We start from the raw sequence: 24,412 nt of genomic DNA, 5'->3' as shown, positions 1-24,412 counted from the left end.
TTTTTAATAATGATAAGACGACGATCAGTGAGAGATGTTAATAATACGTTTCTTTTAACGATGATAAGACGACGATCAGTGAGAGACGTTAATAATACGTCTGTTTGATTATGAAAAGACGACGATCAGTGAGAGACGTTAACAATACGTCTTGTTTGATTATGAAAAGACGACGATCAGTGAAAGATGTTAATAATACGTTTAATAATGATGAGTCGATCAGTGAGAGAGGTTAATAATACGTTTGTTGATAAGAAGACGATCAGTAAGAGATGTTAATTATATGCATCTTTTGATGATGATAAGACGACGATCAGTGATAGATGTTAATAATACGTTATTATAAGATGAGAACAGGACGATCATTGTGATAAAACGACAGTCAGTGAGAAATGTTAATAATAGGTTTCTTTCAATGACGATAAGACGATCAGGGAGAAATGTTAATAATACGTTTCTTTTAATGATGATAAGACGACGATCAGCTAGAGATGTGAATAATACGTCTGTTTGATTATGATAAGACGACAGTCAGTGAGAAATGTTAATAATAGGTTTCTTTCAATGACGATAAGACGATCAGGGAGAAATTTTAATAATACGTTTCTTTTAATGATGGTAAGACGACGATCAGCTAGAGATGTGAATAATACGTCTGTTTGATTATGATAAGACGGCGGTCAGTGAAAGATGTTAATAATACGTTTAATGATGATAAGAAGACAATCAGTGATAAGTTTGTTTAATAGTGATAACATGACGGTCAGTGAAAGGTGTTAATAATACGTGTATTGATGATAAGACAGTAGCTGGAAGATGTTAATAATTCGTTTAATGATGAATTAAAAACAATCGGTGAAAAAGATGTCATTAATCAGTGATAGTAAGACGACATTCAGTGAAAGACGTAAATATGAATTGCCTTTACTTAGATAAATAGATGAATCTATCATAATAAAATTCGAGTGGATCTTTCATGTTTGTCCGCCCCGGGTGGGGGCGGGGTAGGTAGGGGATCGGGAGGGTAGAGGAGACATGACACATCCACCCTCCTCCTGCAAACCTGTTTGTCCTGCCCGGGTGGGGGCGGGGCAGGTAGGGGATCGGGAGGGTAGAAGAGACATGACAAGCAGCGCCTGGTTCCAGCGCAGCGTAGCACACTCCTTCAAGCTCATATTGAATAAGATCTCACAAGGCTTAGAAAGAGACTTTCAAATCCCGGATAAAAGGGGATGGCCACTTTCAGAAATTTTCTTAGTTATATATATATCAAATTCGACATACTTCAAGAGGAAGGAAAAAATGGTTTTTTAATGGAAATTGTATTTTACATTGAAGGGAATTTTAGTGTTTCTATTGTTCATCGTCATTATTTCTCTCTTTTCCTTATTTTTGCATATTTTTTCTTCCTGTTTTCCAGTATCGGAATTCGAGTTGACATATTTCAAGAGGAAGAAATTTCTTTTTAAGAAAATAGTATTTCACATGATAGGGAATTTAAATTTTAGTTTTCTGAAAGGAAAACTATTGTGCCGGCTTTGTCTGTCCGTCCGCACTTTTTCTGTCCACCCTCAGATCGTAAAATCTACTGAGGCTAGAGGGCTGCAAATTGGTGTGTTTATCATCCTACCTCCAGTCATCAAACATGCTAAATTGCAGCACTCTAGCCTCAGTAGTTTTTATTTTATTTAATGTTACTAATAATCGTGCTTCTGGCAACGATATAGGATAGGCAACCACCGGACCGCGGTTAAAGTTTCATGGGCCGCGGCTCATACAACATTATGCCGAGACCACCTAAAAATAGAGCTATCTTCGGTGGCCTTGATTATGCGCTGTACAGAAAACTCGATTGCGCCGAGGAAACTCCGATGCATTTTTTACTCGTTTTTCTGTTGTTATCGATCATTATTCTTCTAATTTTTTTTATTTATTTATTTTTACTCTTTTCTTCTTGCTTTCATTCTGTCCGTGTTTTTTTTTTTTTTTTGTAGTCACCATTTCACCTGTTTTATATTAGCCATCTGTCCATCTCTCTACATTACATGTGTGCTAGCTCTGGACTGTAATGTTCCTTCGTAACCTGGTATATTCTCTTGGTTCTCTACCGCCTTTGGTTGAAAAAAAAGAAATATGGACATGCATATAAGCGATTCTCCCTTTTCATTCTTTTTCCTTCTCTCTGTTCCGCCTTTCTTAATGTTCTTACAGATTACAGACTTTGATAAGAGGACACCTCAAGGCAAGTAGTAGAAAATTTTGGGTTTAAAATTCTCTCTCTCTCTCTCTCTCTCTCTCTCTCTCTCTCTCTCTCTCTCTCTCTCTCTCTCTCTCTCTTTAATTTTATGTATTTATATATATATATATATATATATATATATATATATATATATATATATATATATATATATATATATATATATATATATACTATATTATATATGTGTATATGTCTTTATATATAATATATATTCGAATGTATATACATGCATATATATATATATATATATATATATATATATATATATATATATATATATATATATATATATATATATATATATATATATATATACTGTATATATATATGCACTGCGTAAGTAATCTAAGAATAGTAACGTTAAGAAATTGAATGCAGAAATATAAATCTATTGTATTACAAACCCAAAAAACAGGATTTTTTTCAAGTAAAGACATATTCACTTCCATCTGCATCGTTGCAAATCAACGAAAGGAGGTTTGCAAAAGACTGACGCGAAATACTGAAGGATTTGCTCCAGTGTCTTCGGCCAGTGTAGTGGGCCATCGCTAGAGGGCGGTGTAGAGAGCTGTAGGCGTGAGAGAGAGAGAGAGAGAGAGAGAGAGAGAGAGAGAGAGAGAGAGAGGGCCGAGGGAGCGTTACCATTTTTTTTTTCTCTAGATCTCGTCTCTTTCGTTAATAGACGTTAATTTAGATCCGTGGAGAATTATGGGGCGTTGAGGCTTTCGTAAAGAGAAGTAAACGCACGCCAGTAGTTAAGTCACTCTCGAGCACCGGATGCGTTGGGAAACCTTCTTCTACTTCTCGAAAAGAGAGAAAAGAATGAAGAGCGGACTTGAGGAGACGACAATATCTGTAGTAAGTGTATGTGTGTATATGTGTATGCATGTGTGTATATATATGTATTTAATATTGCATAATATATATACATATAAATATATATATATAATTATATATGTATATTTTTTTTATTTATTTATTTATTAGATGCGGTCATAACAATCGTCTCTTCCCGGGCTGGAATGACCCTCCAGTCCGCATACCAGCCTCTCTCTCTCTCTCTCTCTCTCTCTCTCTCTCTCTCTCTCTCTCTCTCTCTCTCTCTCTCTCTCTCTCTCTCACCATCAGCGTCTTTTCATATTGTAAAAAAAAGGTCATCATTGACTTCTCTTTCCTCTCTCACACACACTCTTTTTACTACAAAATATTATGGTCACCTACGACCTCTCTCTCTCTCTCTCTCTCTCTCTCTCTCTCTCTCTCTCTCTCTCTCTCTCTCTCTCTCTCTCTCTCTCTCTGTGCCCCCATCCCTGTGGCACCGAGATAGATGGGCAGCTTTACCGGGGTACTTGCTAGCTCTTTAAACGCCACTTTACATAGTAATTACCCGTGTTCTGATGTGGCCAGAATTAACAATTAGGAGAGCTGTTATGGCTGCCATTAAGCGTTATATCCCTTGGCCGTCGGTGAGATGCAAATGACTGGCGTGAAGCAGGAGAGAAAATGGGTTGCTCTGCGACGAGAGAGAGAGAGAGAGAGAGAGATCATAGCTGATGGTGATATTTTCATGTAGAGAGAGAGAGAGAGAGAGAGAGAGAGAGAGTCGAGTCGACGACGACTTTTTTAAAAGACACTAACAGAGAAACTGATGTTGAGAGAGAGAGAGAGAGATCATAGCTGATGGTGATATTTTCATGTAGAAAGAGAGAGAGAGAGAGAGAGAAGTCGACGACGACTTTTTTAAAAGACACTAACAGAGAAACTGATGTTGAGAGAGAGAGAGAGAGATCATAGCTGATGGTGATATTTTCATGTAGAGAGAGAGAGAGAGAGAGGTCGTAGGTGACCATAATATTTTGTTGTAAAAAGAGAGAGAGTGAGAGAGGAAAGAGAAGTCGACAATGACTTTATTTAAATGTAAAAAGAGACTGATGGTGATAGAAGGGAGGGAGAGAGAGAGAGAGAGAGAGAGAGAGAGAGAGAGAGAGAGAGAGAGGAGATGACTGGCGTGAAACAGGAGAGAAAATGGGTTGCTCTGCGATGGGGGGGGGGGGGGGGGAGAGAGAAGGCGGGGTAGGGGGGAGAGTTGAGTTTTCTGATGTGGGAAACATAGCAGATGGGAATCAGCCTTGGTTCCTGGAGAGAGAGAGAGAGAGAGAGAGAGAGAGAGAGAGAGAGAGAGAGAGAGGAGGCATTCCGATGTGATAAGTAGAACATAGTCAATTTAACCTCTCTCTCTCTCTCTCTCTCTCTCTCTCTCTCTCTCTCTCTCTCTCTCTCTTCACGTGTCTCTTCCTGGATCGATTTCTTACAGTTACCTCTCTCTCTCTCTCTCTCTCTCTATTTCTTTACCTATATTGTGTGTATATGTGCATATATATATATATATATATATATATATATATATATATATATATATATATATATATATATATATATATATATATATATATATATATATATACTCTGAGACAATACGGTTGGGATCTGTAACTTCCATTATGCATTGTGTAGTTAGGCAACTGTGATAGACGTAGTCAAGGTTGAAAAAAAATGAAAAGCATACGGCTGGAAACCTCATCTAGTTTATACCCTGAAACCTAAGCCCTTCTATGTGTGCGCGTGCGCACGTGCGATTCCTGATTTAGTTAATTAATATATAATTACACAACGGTAAGTTTGACTTTGCATGCTTTTTTCCTCTCTCTCTTAAAATAAAAGATGATATTGATTGCCAAATTTTGTCTCCTCCACAGACCTTCGGTTACGAAGAGATGGCTCAGCCCAACAGTATCCTAGGAACAGATTTGAGAGCCCCGGCGGGCACGTCTCCAAATTCCCAGAGGGCATCCAGGCCTTGGCACGACTTCACAAGACACACCGAGGGAGATAAGATACAGATTCCTAAGATGTAAGTTTTTTTTTTTTTAATTATCATTTTCTGTGGTCCCTTTCGCTTCATATTGAAATTTTCATACATCAGGGAAATTATTGTAATATTTTTATTTTTAAATATTTTATTTCAGTGATTTCTGAGTTTTTAAGATTTTATTTATTTCCCCAAGGTGGAGTGGGATGCTCCAAGGGGTCATATGAGGTCACGTGCTGTTTATAATACATAAAAAATTTTATTTTGATACGGAGTTTTAAATGCTCTTTGATTCGAAACAATTGAGTGAATGTAAGTTTCAATTTTGTTCGTCGCTGGATTAGACTATTATTTCACAATAATGAAAACTTCAGTGAGGAACAAACTGTCAAAAATATTTTCAATTTATCAGCAACGACCCCAAGTTCATGTATATTTTCCCCAGATACCTTCACTGGAAAGTTGTCAGCTATTTATTGTCATAAACTTTTGTTGATTTAAAGAGACATTTTACCTTCGATAGGTGTTATATTTTTCAACTTATTATAAAATTTTTATAGCCAATGTTCTTTATTAAATTGTGACGGTGAATAATTGTCCTAACCAGAAACTTAACTTGCCTTTAAATAGAGTAAATAAGATTGTTTTCAAAAATTAAAACATTTAATTACGTCATTGTTTTTCTTAAAATTAAAGCATTTGATTATGGCATTAGTCACTCCAGAGGAAAATCAAAATTCGAAATGGAAAATGAATCAAAATAGAATGTTGTTGTATCGACGGTAATGATTTTTTTACTCAATAAAAAAAATACTTTTTATTTGAATTTGAGAGAAGCTTTAAAATAATCAATGAAACTTTTGTCGTGTATAAATGCAACGTATTTTAGTATAACTAATATGAATTATTGGTTAAGGCATAAGAGCAAGGGTGCATAAGAGTAGAAGTTTAGTTTCATCTTTAGGTCAATAGCTTTAAGACAGAAGATGCTTGTGGTCTCTAGCCAGTGACCTCCGGAATTAAATTCAAAGTATTTGAACACAGGTTCCCATTAGTATTTAATTAGTATAAATGCAAAATACACATGCCAAGGACTGTCTTAGTTTTAGACCACCATCAGGGTTACTGTATTTAAGCTTACGAGGCTTCTTAGATGTCGATCACATTCCGACACATTGGTATTATAGTGCTTTTGTTATGAGTTAAGAAGTAAGCCACGCCCCCTGCAGGTACAGATGAGTCTTGTTGCCAGATGAAAGATAACCTGGATAATTTTTTATTGTAAATAAAGCTGTATCACAAGGGAGGCGTGACTTGTCTCATAACTGAAAATTAAAACACTTTAGTATGACTGAGAGCAAATGTTACTCATTAGTTTTGATAGAGGCCCAGATAATTAGTCAGGCTATAGATATAGTTGCTTTAAGGAAGTAGTAGAATTTTTAAGTGCTGAGTTGTGTACAGGGTAAGGCCCACGATCCAGGTAGCTCCAGACACCGTCATTTCTCCCCGTTCAAAAAACCTGCTAAGAGATCTAAAGTAAGTGAAATATGTATGTCGCTACAATTTGTATCAAAATTAATAGAAATCCAAACCATTAGTCTTTCTTGTTTTTGAAAGGAATTGTATCTAACGAGAGAAAAAATATTGCAGGTATCCAAAGATCAAATACCTCTCTTACCGGATGAAAAATAGAAGGCTTAGTCATTGGAACATGCGTTTCCCAACTCCCTCCCTCAGTTTGATTCAGAATTGCGTATGTATAGTTTTTAATGGCTACTCTGAAGAAATATTTCTATTGTAATGAAATGCCATAACTTCATGGTGTATATATATATATATATATATATATATATATATATATATATATATATATATATACATACGTACATACATACATATATATATATATATATATATATATATATATATATATATATATATATGTATATATATACATACATACATACATACATACATACATACATACATACATACACACACACACACACACACACACACACACACACACACACACACACACACACTCTACATTATGCATAAATATCAAGATTCATGCCCTACTCGTAAGTCAAAAGATTTCCCCTACATTCCAAATCGTAACCCTTAACTATAGGTGTCTGTAGCTATTAACAGTGGTGCCCCCCCGCCCACAACCTTACTCCCCACCCACTCACCCACCAACCCACACACCCCTCTCAAGTGGTGGGCCGATGACGTAACATCCTCTAAAAAAAATTTAGAAAAAACCCTATTCAATTTGGGGAGATTTGTAAAAAAAAAAAAAAAAACTCTAATCAATTTTGGGGGGATTTTTGGCTCTGATGCTGATGTGCTGATGCCGAGCTATTCTTGTGTTTTTCCCCCAGACACACCGATGACGACAAAATTCATATTCCTAAGATGTGAGTATAGAACCCGTTCGCTGTGGAAACCTCTAGAAAACCTGTCTTGTGTTTTATGTCTGTGTGCGTGTGTGTTTTTTTTTTTTTTTCATTCTACTGTGTCATCTGTACGTGTTGTCTCTCCCTTTTTTTGTGTGTGTTTTTCGTGCGGGTTTTTAATTTTTTTTTTTGTCCTGTGGTTTTTATATTAACACTCGTAGATTGGTAGAACTCTGTGTGTGTGTTTTGATTTTGTGTACAGTAGTTAGTTAACAAATGGGTTTGCATATGTGTATTTTGTTTAGCTTGATAGTTACACGTACTGTTTTGGGCGGAGGAATCTGTTTTTTTTTTTTTATATTTTTACATTTAGGTGAGGAATGCCACTGTCTACGGTATTTGTTTCAGGAAAAACTCCCTCTTTCTACTTCTGTTTCTTCATGTTATGGAAGGTCAAAGGTAAAACATGTGTTCTGTTTTGCTTAACTGATATGTGATTGACAAGTTTGGAAGAAGACTGATAAGTGATTGATAAGTTAGAAAGACTAAGTCTTTATCAATTATTATGATTCGATCTCTCAGTCTTTGAGTAGTTAATGTTTTTTGGTTTTGATATTTTATATATTTTAAAGAATTTAAAGAAGAGAGTGACTTTTTAATCGTTATGTACAGTAGATTCTTAGGAAAATGGAAAATAACATTTAAAACAAAATAGAACACATGCCTTTACACTTCCTTTCTCTTCGATTTCTCGCCTGTCTAAGTAATGTATGTTTTTTGTTTTGTTGTCTTTTGTAAAATTTAGTTGCTTTTGTCCGCTGTACAAAGCTTCGTGGAGCTTTTGTAGAGCGCCTTGTTGTTCTTTGCATGTTTGTTCTTAGTGCACATTTATATTTGTGTTTTGTTTATATATATATATATATATATATATATATATATATATATATATATATATATATATATATATATATATATATATAATATATATATATATATATATATATATATATATATATATATATATATGAAAATCCCCCACACCATTACCTCACCACTCACCCCACCTGGCCCACACGTTGTCGAAATCCCCCCTAATCTAGGCTACAATCTGCAGGGACGCCGACCTATATACATTTCAAGCATGTACAGTCGCTATTAAAAGAAGCGTATCATTGCCCCTTATCTCCAAATGTGAATTCCAATGAAAGGGCAGATGTCTTATTCTCTAGTTTAGAAATCTTTTTTTTTTTTCTTTAATATTCTTTGTTCTGGTTTTTCTATGCAAGCTAACCAAAGTGTTACTGATGGTCCTGTTTACATATTTTTCCCGTGTGTTGCTTTCGTTGTTATTGGTATTGTTATTGTTGTTTTTCTGGTTATTAGTGTTGTAATGATGTCTTTACTTTCAGATCGTGAAGATTGACCCGTTTGGCTTCCATAAGACATTTTATTTTAACATTTACTGATATATTCTTATAGCCTAGTTTTATGGAGCAGTCATTATTTACCGTTATTGTTTTATGTTTTTATTGCGTCGTTCCGTAATTCTTTTGCAGTGTATCGAAACTTTCCTATTTTTCATATGAAATTCTGTATGTGATTACTCACGAAGCACAAATAACGGTAATAATAAAAATGATAGCAATAATTGTAAAGGACTTATTATTATTATTATTATTATTATTATTATTATTATTATTATTATTATTATTAGTTGTTGTAAAGACTTATTATTATTATTATTATTATTATTATTATTATTATTATTATTATTATTATTATTATTAACTCACCGATATTTTGCGAATTTTACGTAAGTATTATTTACTTTTACATTTATATGTTGACCCTAAAACGTATTTCTTTTTACAGCACGTCATAATACACAAGAACCACCAGCTCTAAGTTATCTTTGTCATACTTAAATATAGTTATCATTGTTCACAAGGAAACAAATAATCTCTAAGCCAGTGGCTCTCGAATTTTTTGGTATCGTTAACCGCCCCCGCCCCGGCAGTGGTGTGATAGATCACCATTACCCCTACCTAACCCCATTCCTCATGTGAAGTTATAATACAATGGAAAGAAAAATATTGAAATGCTTAATTGCTAATGCATTTTATATGCAAGAAGTTAATTTTACTCTGACTCCAGTCTTAAGAAATAAAGAATTTAGACTTGAGACATTATTCGACAAAAAATTAAAATTAAAGCATCGTTCCTTTTATTACAAATTGGAATTAAAGCGCCTCGTTACCTCCCAGAAAACTGCTTCATTAGCCCCGCGGGGGTAATTGCCCCCAGTTTGAGAACCACTGCTCTAAGCTGATTTCTCCCGAAAATTAATCATCCCAAGAGAATTACCTAATAAATGTATTTGCCAAGTTTCATCAAATTCTGTCCATCCGAACTCGAGATACCCTGCAAAAACTGGCGAAATCTTAATCTCCTTCGTATTTCGTTACAGGTAATGAATATCCTCCACATAACAATAAAAAAAAATTATTGCTGTTGGATAAATATTTTGTTTATATATTTGTCAATTTTTATTGATAAAAATGGTCATTATAGTTCCTTTATTAATTTAATTACACATATTTATCACATGTCCGGATTGTAATGACTCGAGGATTTTTGTATTGAGATATATATATATATATATATATATATATATATATATATATATATATATATATATATATATATATATATATATATATATATATATATATATATATATATATATACAAACATATATATTATATATTTATATATATTGTGTGCGTGTATGTATTTATGTATGAATGTATGTATACCAAGCACACAGGTATGTAAATACAGACACCTGAACCACAGTTAGACGACAAAAAGCAGAAAAATTTATTGCGTTGAAATAAACTCTTGTCACTTTTTGTTGCTAAGAAGAATAAAAAATAATCGTGGCATTTCAGTATACCATCTGCTAAACAAAGAATCCAATGCAGGAGCGTGCCCCCTCTCTCTCTCTCTCTCTCTCTCTCTCTCTCTCTCTCTCTCTCTCTCTTTGTGGCATCTAGTGATTCAAACAGAAAAAATATAAATTGTCTGAGGCAGGAAAATTGATGTACAATCTATTAGACTCCATCTTGTTAATTTCTTATAACTTCTCTCTCTCTCTCTCTCTCTCTCTCTCTCTCTCTCTCTCTCTCTCTCTCTCTCTCTCTCTCTCTCTCTCTCTCTCTCTCTGGCATCTAGTAATTTAAACAGAAAAAATATAAATTGTCTGGGGAAGGAAAATTGATGTAGAATCTACTAAACTCCATCTTGTTAACTTCTTATAACTTCCACTCACCCCTTCCCATCACGGTCTACCTCCGCCTCCTCCTCCTCCTCCTCCTCCGCGAGTGGGAAATAATGATTCCTGATCTAAGGCGAGAAAAGTGCATTGGGTAGGGAAGGAGGTGAGGCATAAGGCCGACTTGATAGTCTGTAAGGGTGTGAGGGAGAGGCGTCAGTTTGTGAGAGGAGGAGGAGGAGGAGGGGGGGGGAGATAGATTATTTTACCTGCGCTAAGGAGGTTGGTCAGGGCGCTCCACAGGTGCTATGATATCCCACAAAAGGGGGAATGGAAAGATGGCAGTTTTTTTTTTTTTTTCTTTTTTTTTGCCTTCGAACAATTTTTTATCACCTCGAGAAAAAAAATTGGGAGAAAAAAAAATATGGTGGCCGTAAAGATGAATTTTGAGATTGTCGCCAGCTTCCGAATGACATTTTTGTTGCCCCATAAATATGCTGTGGGGGGACCCCGAGCGTTTGTGCCATTAAAACCGCAGTCATAAGGTTGCAAGTCGTGGGTATGGGGCACGCGGCCTCACCCTTATTGGCCCAGTACCTTATCGTTCCCGTTCGTGTTGCACCCCGGGGGGATTCGGTGTATTCAAAATTCATGAATGGTTCTCATTTAGCATAAAGGAGAATTACCTCAAAACCTCTCTCATTTTTTTCGTATATGCATTTATATTTACATTTAGTTTTGAAACGGTCAGTTTTTTTTTTTTTTTTTGAGTCTTGAATTCATTCTTATTTTTCGTGTAAGTGAGACTTGAATACGTCTCTAGATAAATCATGGATGCCTAAGCAACTACTTTCAAAATAGCAGGATGCACTTATATGTAAGTACAAACTTTGTATTCCATTTATATGTTAATATTTGAGTCCATTCGATTTTTTGATAGTAGACAAAACTTGTCAAATCTGGTGATAAAAACAAACAAGTGGAAAATTCGCCGAAATTTCTTCCGCGCAATAGAATTTTCGGTACAGCCGCTACAGCGTATAATCAGGGCCACCGAAAATAGATCTATCTTTCAGTGGTCTCGGTGTAATGCTATATGAGCCGCGACCCATGAGACTTTAACCACGGCCCGGTGGCGGCCTGTCCTATATAGTTGCCAGAAACACGATTATGGCTAACTTTAACGTTAAATAAAATCAAAACTACTGAGGCTAGAAGGCTACAATTTGGTACGTTTGATGATTGGAGGGTGGATAATCAACATACCAATTTGCAGCCCTCTAGCCTCAGTAGTTTTTAAGATCTGAGGGCGGACAGAAAAAGCGCGGATGTAAAAAAGTGCGGACGGACAAGACAAAGCCGGCACAATAGTTTTCTTTTACAGAAAACTAAAATCACGGCATGCACTTACATGTAAATGCATACTTTATACTTCATATACATGTGCATCCCCACTTACATTCTATTTCTTGATGATAGAAAAAAAAAAACTTGTCGAATCTGGTGAAAAAAGTAAAAATCCCTGACACGTTTCACCAGTTGTCTTACTTCAGTGAGATCTGACTTGGAAGATAAGATCTGTGTTATTCACGGTCAGATGCAACTGTCACTTCGCCCCTATCATTATCTCTTAATCTGAGCCACATATCTAGACAACGGCTGAAGCCGTATAAAGTCGATCTGTGTCTCTACACACTAAATAAAGTCATGTAAAGTCCGATATGCATCTTCACACATTGGATGAAGCCTTGTAAGGTCTAATCTGGGACTTTGGACAGTGTCTGAAGCCATGCTTAAGTGTAATCTGCGTCTCTGCACACTGGCTAAAGCCTTGATAAGTTTGTTTTATAGTTCTGTGCATTGGTTAAATTTATGTAAAGCCTGATAAGTATATTTTGTTAAAGGATGTATGATTCTTGGCGATAAGAAAATAAAACGAGAATAAAAGGTTGCATTGTGCTAATAATTCCTTATAAGTAATAAGAGAATGGTGTATCCTTAAAAAACATGTAATAAAAGAATGGTGTACACTAAGAAAAACATGTAGTAAAAGAATGGTGTACACTAAGAAAAGCATGTAATAAAAAAATGGTGTACACTAAGAAAAGCATGTAATAAAAGAATGGTGTACACTAAGAAAAGTGTGTGATAAAAGAATGGTGTACACTAAGAAAAGCCTGTAGTAAAAGAATGATGTACACTAAGAAAAGAATTTAATAAAAGATTGGTGTACACTAAGAAAAGCTTGTAATAATAGAATGGTGTACACTAAGAAAAGCCTATTATAAAAGGGTGGTGTACACTTTAGAAAAGCATGTAATAAAAGAATGGTGTACACTAAGAAAAGCCTGTAATAAAAGAGTGGTGTACACTTTAGAAAAGCATGTAACAAAAGAATGGTGTACACTAAGAACATGAAAGGCAGATAGGTAACTGCTGAAAATTCTTAACAGAAGCTAATATTATCATGGCGAACACATGATAGTGACATCATTTCTCTTTACCTGTAAATTGAGTGGGTAGATTTAATTCGCTCTTTCGCTGTATGTAGGTAAGAACTTTCAGCCTGTAGTCTTAAGATAATCCTTGAGGAGAGAATATACATTCTAAGAAGCAGAACTGAACTCGTATTTTGTGTAGATTTAATTCGCTCTTTCGCTGTATGTAGGTAAGAACTTTCAGCCTATAGTCTTCAGATAATCCTTCAGCAGAGAATATACATTCTAAGGAGTAGAACTGAACTCGTAGTTTGTGTTAGTTTGCAAACTGAGTTTCTTAAAAGGTCGTTTCCGTCATTTGGAACCTCATAGATCGGCTGCTTCTGAAACAGTAGCAGTTGAACTCATTTTGGACCGATCAATTAAAAGATGGCAAACAAAAAACGGATGTTTTTTTCTTGAATCTACGTCCAACTGGTTCAGTGCGTTCAGTCTTCTGTATATATATATATGCCTCTAACCCTCCACCACCACCATCACCACCACCACCACCACCACCACCGCCACCTCTTACATGAGCGACTTTTTAATTATCTCAGGCTTCCACTTTTTGTAGCCATACCAGAGAGAGAGATAAGTGTTGCATGGTAGACTGCGCATTGGTCCGTATTTTGTTGGATGTGTTTCTCAATTAAGATCGCCAGATTTTTGTCTCTCTGGTGACAAAAGAAAACGGGGGAAGTAGTTCCTCGCGTACTGAGCCACTGCAGTGTATCGGAGGGCCTCTTAAGATCATTTGGGCGACTCGGTTACTTTTTGTCACTTCTCAAAAGCAAGATATCGGTGGCCGATAATTTCTTACCGAGGGACCTAGTCAACCGTTTAGGCAACAAGCTGAAATGGCTGACGATGTTCGGAGGTCAGGGGTTCAGCTTACTTGTGGAAATGGAAGCACTCCCGTTATTTTTTTAGTTACCCACAGCTGTGTTTGCTTTTTTTTTTTCAGCATTTCAGTATCTTAATTAAAATCGGCAACGTTTGAAATCCAACGCTGATAGATGAGAGTCTTTCCGTATTTCGTTTTTGAAATGGAAATATGACAGTCATTTTCGTGATGTGAGATTTTGACGTTAAAGCATTCCTTAAACATCCAGGACTGGAAAGCTGGTCTGCTCAGATACATCACACTAGATATCATAGACTCTATCACCCTTTGTGTACAGATACCTACCAATATCCAGGTCCATTTTATAACCCTATCTGAGGTACGATCATCCATCTTGGAAACAATGAATGCTGAATATTAGTTACCGGATAACGATTTCAGTAACCGACGGCCTTAGCATGCAAAGAGCCACAGGTAACTAACACTTTTTAACGAGTTTATTATCCTGGAGGGACGATTCTCCTCCCGCCAAAACATTCTTTTTATGGCCTACTAAATTAAGCAGAAATTGAAGGATCGTTGGGCTCCTTGCAACGGCCCGCCTTCTTGCCAGGAATGTGCTTGGAGCTCTCTCTCTCTCTCTCTCTCTCTCTCTCTCTCTCTCTCTCTCTCTCTCTCTCTCTCTCTTATTATTTATCATTAGAAGTTTTCATCTTAGGTTATACAAGGGCAATTAATGTTCCTGCAACTTACCATGCTGTAGATTTTTTTTTTTTTTTTTTGCATACTCATGTATACCTAAAATGCACGTTGTCTTATACATACATACATGCATACATACACACATAGAATTTTCACTCTTATCGTGAGATGATTTAATCGAAGCCTCATTTCATGCCTGTCGATCAGTAATCTTGGAATTGAAATTCAAATTGATTTTTTAATATATCATGCATTCGCTACGGTGTTCTGTGCAGTCCCTTGCTCTCATAAGATATTTATACGTTTTTTCAGAAGCTGTTTGAGCTTAGCGTTTGGTTTTTCAGTCAGTATACATTGATGAATAATTTTAAATTCATCAGAAATGACCGCCATTTTGGGATATCATGTTTATATTAAAACTTGAATATGTTGATGCTGATTTAAGGAGATGGATGATCATATATCTCTCAGTGGTATGCGAGAGTTACTTTTTCTTATATAGTGAAAATCACTCTAACTCCTCCTCCCCCCCTCCCGTCCCACAAGCACACATCCGCACAACCCGCCCCCCCCCCCAAATCCCATCCTTCTACCTTCCTTAATTAATCTGTAACCATTTCTTTCCTCCTATTTTAAACCTGTGATATTTTTTTATGAGCTTCATTCGAAGCCTGCAATTCGCCCTGATTTTTCTTTGACATCAGGTCAAACGTAATTAAGGGATTTCAGCTTCCAGTTGTGTTAGCAGCCTAATGAGTGATTGATTTTACTGGTTTGACTCAGTTCATATAAGATGCTAAGCTGCATGTAGTTTCAGTAGTCCACTTGGATAAACTGTGTGTTCATTGGTCCCGAGTAAAGTCTAGTAATGCTCGAGTTTTGTGAATTAACTTTAAAGAGTAATGAAATGTATATTTCGAGAAATTGAACCTGGGTAAACACCTTTATGCAAATAATCCATAGATCAATCCATTTTGGTTAAATCAGGGTAATAAAAGTTCTCCGAATTTGGTATGAATGCGTCCAGTCTTTCTTTAGTGTCCCTTATCCCACAACTCTGGAATTCCCGCCTTTTCCCCCGTGTTTCCAGGACAGTGTTAAGGTCCCTTGGGTGACCCTGCGTCTTTTTAATCTTGTTTTTCCATTTATATTTTTATTTGTTTTATTTTTCCTGCAGATAAAAATGAACTGGTCTTACCGTATAGTTTATCCACCTATTTCCCTTTCGTGAGATATCTACATGTATATTGGCAGTAATTTAGCAATTAATGAATGTTGCCTGACAGTAAGATCAGTATCGGACGTAGCACATGGCCAATATCATCGGGCTGATACTTTTTTTTTTTCTTTCTTTCTTTTTTTTGTCTCTGTACTGGCGCCCACGCCCGTTCGTCCTCCATACCCTGGAGAATGTTTACGAGTATTCCTGTTGGCAATATGTGTCTGGGGCGGTGAGTAATAATGAAGTATTTTAATACAATTACATTTTCTAAGCCATGAAGCAGCGTCCGTTTGAGAGCCGTCGTCGTTTCGGTAATAGAACTTTTTTTTTATTTTTAGTTTTCTGTAAAAGAAAATTATTGTGCCGGTTCTGTCTGTACGTCCGCAGTTTATTCTGTCCGCACTTTTTCTGTTCGCACATTTTATGTCCGCCCTCGTATCTTAAAAACTACTGAGGCCAGAGGGCTGCAAGTTGGTATGTTGATCATCTACCCTCCAATCATCAAACATACCAAATTGCAGACATCTAGCCTCAGTAGTTTTGATTTTATTTAAGGTTAAAGTTAGCCATGATCGTGCGTCTGGCAACGCTGTAGGACAGGCAACCACCGGGCCGTGGCTGAAAGTTTTATGGGGCGCAGTTCATACAGCATTATACGCTGTACAGAAAATTCAATTGCGCCGAAAAACTTGGGCGCATTTTTACTTCTTTTTTTTTTATCTCAGATGCAATCATTTCTCGCGCATGCGCTAATTGCTTCTACGTTATGAAAACAGCGGCGTAACGACATTCGTTAACACGAGAGCGCCGAGGAAAGGCTCCATAAAAAGAATTAAAAGAATAATGGTTGTATTTCGAAGAGGAAATTCCAAACACGTCCAGCAGCATACTAGGCTTTATATATGCCAGCGCGCACGCGCGCACGTCTAGCTTGCCATGAGCGTAGTTGATCACTTTTATATCTTTTTCAGTTCTTGCGTTTGTCGTAACTTCGTGCGTTTGAAAACTTGCATAAAAATTGTCTTTTTTTTTTTATTCTCTTACGGAAAGATTCCAGTTGCTCAAGAGAAATGGGATGGAGTTGGACCCATAAAAGTTTTGATAAAGATCCGACCCCAAGAGGTACTAAGCAATTACCTCCCCCCCCCCTTCCCTTTCCCCCTCCCCATTCTCTCCATTCTCTCTCTCTCTCTCTCTCTCTCTCTCTCTCTCTCTCTCTCTCTCTCTCTCTCTCTCTCTCTCTCTTGGTGGTTGAGATGTGTATTTTTTCTTTTTAATTCTTCAACTTCGCGAGGGAATTTTTCCCCTGTTATGTATTATCCTGTAATTATAAAAAGACGAAAATATCATATAGGCGTATACATACAAGCGGCCACGTATGAATGCCTGTATGTGAGGATGTGCATGATTACATGCATTGATATAGTGTTTTTCTCTTTGCAAAATATAAAACAAACTAAGTTCTTCGCTAGTTTGGAAATATGTACGTATGCATGCGTATATATACATACGTACATATCAGAATCATGCACTGTTCCTGAAAAGTCGACTGTATTATAAAGTTTTAGGTATTTTTCTTTTGAATTTTACAGATTAATTTCGTTGGGATTTCGCTGATTATTACCGACCATTATAGATGTACTTATCTATGTATGTATGTATATATAGATAGATATATATATATATATATATATATATATATATATATATATAATGTATGTATATTTTATAATATATATATATATATATATATATATATATATATATATATATATATATATATATATATATATATATATATATATATATATATATATATATATATATATATATATATATATATATACACACATACATACACCTGTAATTCAGATTACATTATTCCTTTCCCCTTCCATTCCCATACACAGGCATGTGAATTTGCATAACACGCAACCAGTCACTTCTCCTTCGTTATATCTGTTGCATCGTCGTAAGTCTTCCCCACTACTGGCTTTCGCACCCAAGGAGTCGAGAGAGAGGCTCGATGGCTCTTTTATGCACCTTCCGCGAAAGAAGAGATAGCCGGCTGGTAATCTCCACCCAAAAACGGGCGGGCTCGGCGCCCACCTGCTGGGAGATTGTGGGCGTGGTGGGGAGCGTGAGACGGTTTCTCATTTCAGAGGTCTTTACGCCACCCGTCGGGAAGCGAGTCGGAAGACCCTTCCCTCCTCCTCCTCCTCCTCCTCCTCCTCCTCCTCCTCCTCCTCCCAGGTTGCTTTATCTATCGACTCCCTTCTCTCTCTCTCTCTCTCTCTCTCTCTCTCTCTCTCTCTCTCTCCTCCTCCTCTCTCCTCCTCCTCCTCCTCCTCCTCCTCCTCCCCTCCTCCTCCTCCTCCTCCCAGGTTGCTTTATCTATCAACTCCCTTCCCTCTCTCTCTCTCTCTCTCTCCTCCTCCTCCTCCTCCGGTTTGCTTTATCTATCAACTCCCTTCCCTCTCTCTCTCTCTCCTCCTCCTCCCCCTCCTCCCAGGTTGCTTTACCTGTCAACTCCCTTCCCTCTCCCTCTCTCCCCGTCCCTCTCTTCCATCTCCCTCCTCCTCCTCCTCCAAGGTTGCCTTATCTATTAACTCCTTCCCTCCTCCCTCATCTCCCCCTCCCTTCCTCCCCCTCTCCCCTACTTCCCATTTCTCAGGGGTCATTCTCTGGGATGGATTAAGTTCTCCAGATATGAAGATGTCGCGAAGACCCTCCTTTATTTCACTCTTTTTAGTACTGCTTTTACGACCTCTCAAATATCTTGTATATTTTTATGTTTTTCCACTGCTGTTTGTTTTCATTATCTTTTCGTGTTATGAATGAATAGATAACAGATGAAAATTCCACTCTTTTAGTTAAATATATTGAGTATTAGGGGATCAATGACTGTAAACGCTGGAAATCTTAAATTCTCAGTCTTAGAAATTTTTGTCACTTGGTTTAAATAAAGGACGGCTTATCTTGTAATATGAAAAAGTGCCTTTAAATCATCTTACTCGTCGTGACTGAGTTCTAATACAGTCAAAATGTAAATATTTGTTCTTTATACATAGCCTGTATCCCACTTTCGAAACGAAAAGTAAAAACTGTTTTGTAGCATACTTCAGAATAATCTCACCACATATTGGATACTTTCCAAAATTGTCCCGAGATTCTTGCGGGATTTTTCACCTGTGGGATTTCTCCCAATAATTAACCAGGTTATTTCCTTAGTCATGCCGCCTACTGACTTATAAACATCGTGCTCAGTTTAGGATCCTGAGTCATCCTACTTATCCCTCGAGGATCCATCCCACTTGCTTTTGGGTAATCATCCTATTCGCTCCTGAGAAGCATTCTGCATATTATATATATATATATATATATATATATATATATATATATATATATATATATATATATATATATATATTATATATATATATATATATATATGTATGTATATATATATATATATATATATATATATATATATATATATATATATATATATATATATATATATATATATATATATATATATATATATATTGTTCCCTAGTTATTTTCCAGGTGCCACCAAGCGTAGTGTCACGAAGATTGTCTCTTTTAATATTCTACTAGAATGAATAATTGCATTTCTCTTCCAAGAAGTATTATGCATATTTGGCGTGAGTAGTATTTTATATTTTATATAGCACAGTTTCTAGCATGACAACCCTTAACCAATTCTTATTATATAATTTTTCCAATCTTTATTGCATTATTTTTCTTAAATTCTCCTGACTGCATTTGCGAGAATGGTTTCTGGATTTTATCGCGAAAGATTCCTTCGCATTTTATGAGAGACATCACAGATATTGTCTGGGAATATTGCGCGCTCTTACTGAGAATAATCTTCTGTATTTTCATGTCAATTGTTACATTTTAGTTTCCGAGAAAAACAAAAAAGTACGAATGAAAAGAATTATGCAATTCTGTGAAGTTTCTTATTTCGGATATATTGACCATTATTTCAAAGTGAAATAAGTTTGTTATAGAGTTATATTTTTTTTAGCAATATTTGACCCAACATTTAAAATCTGAATTTCAGTAATCACAAACAGATTAATTACAGTACATACAATGTTGTCATTTCCGACTAATTCCTGAATTACGACTCCCAGTTATAGCAACATTAGTATTCTTGTAATTGCTGGTCCATCCCACAAATTCTAGTCAGTTTAAACTTAATTTTACTTTGTTTTGTCGTCCAGTTATTGAAAATATTAGAACATGTATTGTTTATGAATTCCCGTGTGAATTTTTTCGAAGTGTTTCTCCTAAGGTAGTGACTCAGGACAGGAACAATTTAATGTTTATATACTTATATATCTATCTGTCTGTCTATCTATCTATCTGTCTGTCTGTCTATTTATTTATTTATTTATTTATTTATTTATTTATTTATTTATCTATATATGTCTATCTATGTACACAAAGTATGAGGTTTACCCATCCACGTCATGACCCCAGTCCTTGTCTCCTCATCCTCAACCCCCTCCCCCATACAGGAAGAACAGCTGAGCGCCTCTCTCTCTCTCTCTCTCTCTCTCTCTCTCTCTCTCTCTCTCTCTCTCTCTCTCTCTCTCTCTCTCTCTCTCTCTGCACAGACGTACGTGTGTATTCTTATATGAATACATTTATTTATCCTGGGTTGTTTAAAAAAAAAATATGATAGCAATGTCTTATGGAGCGTTATCAGCGCTTATCTTTGTAATGACTTTCATGTCATAGAAGGCATGTTTAAATTACTAACACTGTAAAGAAGAATCACTGACTTCTGAATTATTGTAATTAACGCGACGATGGAGGTATAGGCGTAGCATTATCAACGCGCATTATAATGCAAGTCGAGATTGCTGCTACATAATTGCACTCCGTTGCAGTATAATTTCTATGCTTATCACGCATTTGCATTTTGAGATGCATTGATGATATGCCTGAAAAAATGTGTTTATAATTCTTATAATCGTTACGAGACCTGTGATTTTAGCTTTGAATATAAAGGCTTTTGGTTTTCTGTCGTTCTCGCTTTGCAGTGTGTGCGCAGGAGAGAGAAAGTAAATACACGCACACTACACACACACACACACACACACACACACACACACACACACATATATATATATATATATATATATATATATATATATATATATATATATATAGATATATATATTATATATATATATATATATATATATATATATATATATATATTATTGATGATGGATCATCCAAACTTTGGTCAGCATTTTTAAAGCTGAGTGGTAACTGTTGTATATGAAACAATTTGACTCATTATTGAAGGACCGTACTGCCTTATTGCCAACTCTCTGAAGGCATTATGCACGTAGTTGTAACCATCACATTTTTTTTTACTAATATCTTATAGCATTTTAAATTAAAGTCCATTGTGTTATAGCGTTTGGTATGTAGCAGTTGCACAAAACAAATTGTATATAAAATTCTTCATTCCTTCAGTGTTTTGCGTCGAAGGCTGCTGGCAGCGAATGATATAATCCATTTCAACAAATATTGCCTTTCTTTTACAGTGTTCTCCATTGGACACCTTCGTAACACTTAGACTTGTATAAAACTGTTGCCTTCTTGTTTAGTTGCTTACTAAATGGGGCATTTTTAGTTCTCTGTAAAAGAAAACTATTGTGCCGGCTTTGTCTGTCCGTCCGCACTTTTTCCTGTCCGCTCTTTTTCTGTCCGCCCTAAGATCTTAAAAACTACTGAGGCTAGAGGGCTGCAAATTGTTATGTTGATCATCCACCCTCCAGTCATCAAACATACCAAAATGTAGCCCTCTAGCCTCAGTAGTTTTTATTTGATTTAAGGTTAAAGTTAGCCGTAATGTTGCTTCTGGCAACGATACAGCACAGGCCACCACCGAGCCATGGTTAAAGTTTCACGGGCCGCGGCTCATACAGCATTATACCGAGACCACCGAAAGACAAATCCATTTTCGGTGGCCTTGGTTATACGCTGTAGCGGCTGCACGGGAAACTCGGTTGCGCCGAAAGAAACTTCTGCCCATTTTTTTACTTGTTAGCGCATCTCGTCGTTAGGTTTTGTTTCGGGAGTGAGACGTAAATTGTCTCGAAAAGTGATGTATTCGGCTTCTCCTCCCTCGTTCGTCGTGCTTTATTGCTTTGTACTTTGTATGCAAATGCGCCTGGACTGACGGGGCGAGGGAGGGGAATAAAAAAGTTGGGTATTTCGGTGTTGTTACACCTTCTCTGGATGCACTGAACTGATATTGAAAGCGCAGCGTGCAGCTGTTGTTGAGTTAGGGAATGAGATGCCCCGTAGTTAGGATTTAGATTATCTCTCTCTCTCTCTCTCTCTCTCTCTCTCTCTCTCTCTCTCTCTCTCTCTCTCTCTCTCTCTCTCTCTGCTTTTCTTTAAATTTGCTCAAGTTCATTTATTAGAGATTTTTTCTTTCTCAACTTTTTCAGTTGTATGTGAATTTTCCACAATCTCTCTCTCTCTCTCTCTCTCTCTCTCTCTCTCTCTCTCTCTCTCTCTTTAAATTTACATTCAAGTTCATTTATTAAGAATTTCTTCTTTCTCAATTAAACAGTTTTTTATGTAAATTTTCCACAATTTCTCTCTCTCTCTCTCTCTCTCTCTCTCTCTCTCTCTCTCTCTCTCTCTCTCTCTCTCTCTCTCTCTCTCTCTCTATTGCCTCACTTCCTCTTAACGCAAGTCAATAGTCAGAGTAAAAAATCACGTTTTTATTATTCCCAAAAACGAATAAAAAGTATCGAGACAGAGCCCACAACTGACTTACAGTACAAATACTGAAATATCTCTGTAACGTAGTACCGTGAAGGATGCTGATAACAAGATCGACATCTCCGCTATGTAGAAGCATCAAGGGAGGTGTTTGTATGGGTATCAGAATTAATCGTACCCTGCCTATCACTTCCCCCTCTTTATAGCCAGTTGCTTTGTATAGAAGGTAGAAGGTGTCTGCTCCTGACGGGGAAATCGTCCCACCCACATGCCGCTGCTGCAGGTGTAGTAGGGCGTTGCTTTAGCCCACAGACGAAACGCCCACTCTTAACACTCAGACGCATGTACACACGTATGTACGCGAGAGCTCTCTCTCTCTCTCTCTCTCTCTCTCTCTCTCTCTCTCTCTCTCTCTCTCTCTTTCTTTTTGCTTGTGATAAGTCAATCTATTTTTCTTCTAAATATAGGCAGCTTGTTATGACAAGAGTATCGCAAACAAGGGAAGGTATTTTGATTGCTTGTATTTAGCGTTGTTTGCTGGTAAATTGGTTTGGTGATGTGCAATACACACGTAATAATTGAATGTATGCGTTTGTGTGCGTTTGTGTTTGTGTGTATGTGCGTAAGCACGAACTTTCGGGCGAACTCCTCAATTGCTGAAATTATTCAGGGACAGTCATCAACATTCCCTAATCGCGCCCATCTTATTAAACGGCCAGTACTGTATATATCTCCAGTACACAGAGAGAGAGAGAGAGAAAGAGAGAAAGTACACAAAATTTATCTCGTGGGAAAAAATTATATTAAGTAATTGAAGAGATACTGAGGCAGAAAGCGTAAAAGAATATAAACTGACGAGAAGAGGTAATGAGAGAGAGAGAGAGAGAGAGAGAGAGAGAGAGAGAGAGAGAGACTGCTCGCTCAAGCATCAGCAAGTAATCGGTAATGATAGAGGAGTGTATGAACAAACGCTCCTCCTCCTCCTCCTCCTCCTCCTCCTCCTCCTCCTCCTCCTCCTCCTCCTCCTCCTCCTCCTCCTCCTCCACTCCAGACACGGGATCCGGAGATAAAAGCAAGGCATCCCATCTTCCAATCCGGGCACTGCCCAAGATGCCCCGCTCGGCTATATTCGTGCCCAAAAGTAACAGCGATCGCCACTCTTAATAATCTCGAAGCGTTTCTGAAAAATCTCCTCCGCCTCCTCCCGCCTTCCTTCAGTAGATTAGTGTCTGAAGCCCAGATCCTGAAGTACAGTTATTGATGAATTATCTCTCTCTCTCTCTCTCTCTCTCTCTCTCTCTCTCTCTCTCTCTCTCTCTCTCTCTCAGCTGAAGGATGTTGCAGGTGCTAATCAGCACAGACCTGTTTTAATTGGAATCTGGCTCCCTCCAAAGTTCTCAGTTCTCTCTCTCTCTCTCTCTCTCTCTCTCTCTCTCTCTCTCTCTCTCTCTCTCTCTCTCTCTCTCTCTCTGTCTTCCTGGAATACGTGTATTTCTTGTGCTTTTATTATTGAATATCGTACGACAAGGCAGTTGGAGTTCTTATTACTTTTTATCGTTTTATGACAGCT

General features: G+C 36.9%; 1 protein-coding gene across 3 annotated transcripts in view; it reads left to right on the top strand.

Moving 5' to 3' along the window:
- Positions 1 to 24,412, top strand: part of grh (grainy head) — a 378,710-nt gene that overhangs the window by 245,774 nt on the left and 108,524 nt on the right. For all 3 annotated transcript variants that reach the window (XM_067110721.1, XM_067110722.1, XM_067110719.1), the window contains 2 exons: positions 5,017 to 5,171; positions 7,520 to 7,555. In XM_067110721.1, coding sequence (XP_066966822.1) covers positions 5,017 to 5,171; positions 7,520 to 7,555 — 191 coding nt within the window. The remainder of the gene's footprint in view (positions 1 to 5,016; positions 5,172 to 7,519; positions 7,556 to 24,412) is intronic.

Source organism: Macrobrachium rosenbergii, chromosome 10 (assembly GCF_040412425.1).
Source record: "Macrobrachium rosenbergii isolate ZJJX-2024 chromosome 10, ASM4041242v1, whole genome shotgun sequence".
NCBI classification, from domain to species: domain Eukaryota; kingdom Metazoa; phylum Arthropoda; class Malacostraca; order Decapoda; family Palaemonidae; genus Macrobrachium; species Macrobrachium rosenbergii.
This window is presented reverse-complemented; position numbering and strand designations above follow the sequence as displayed.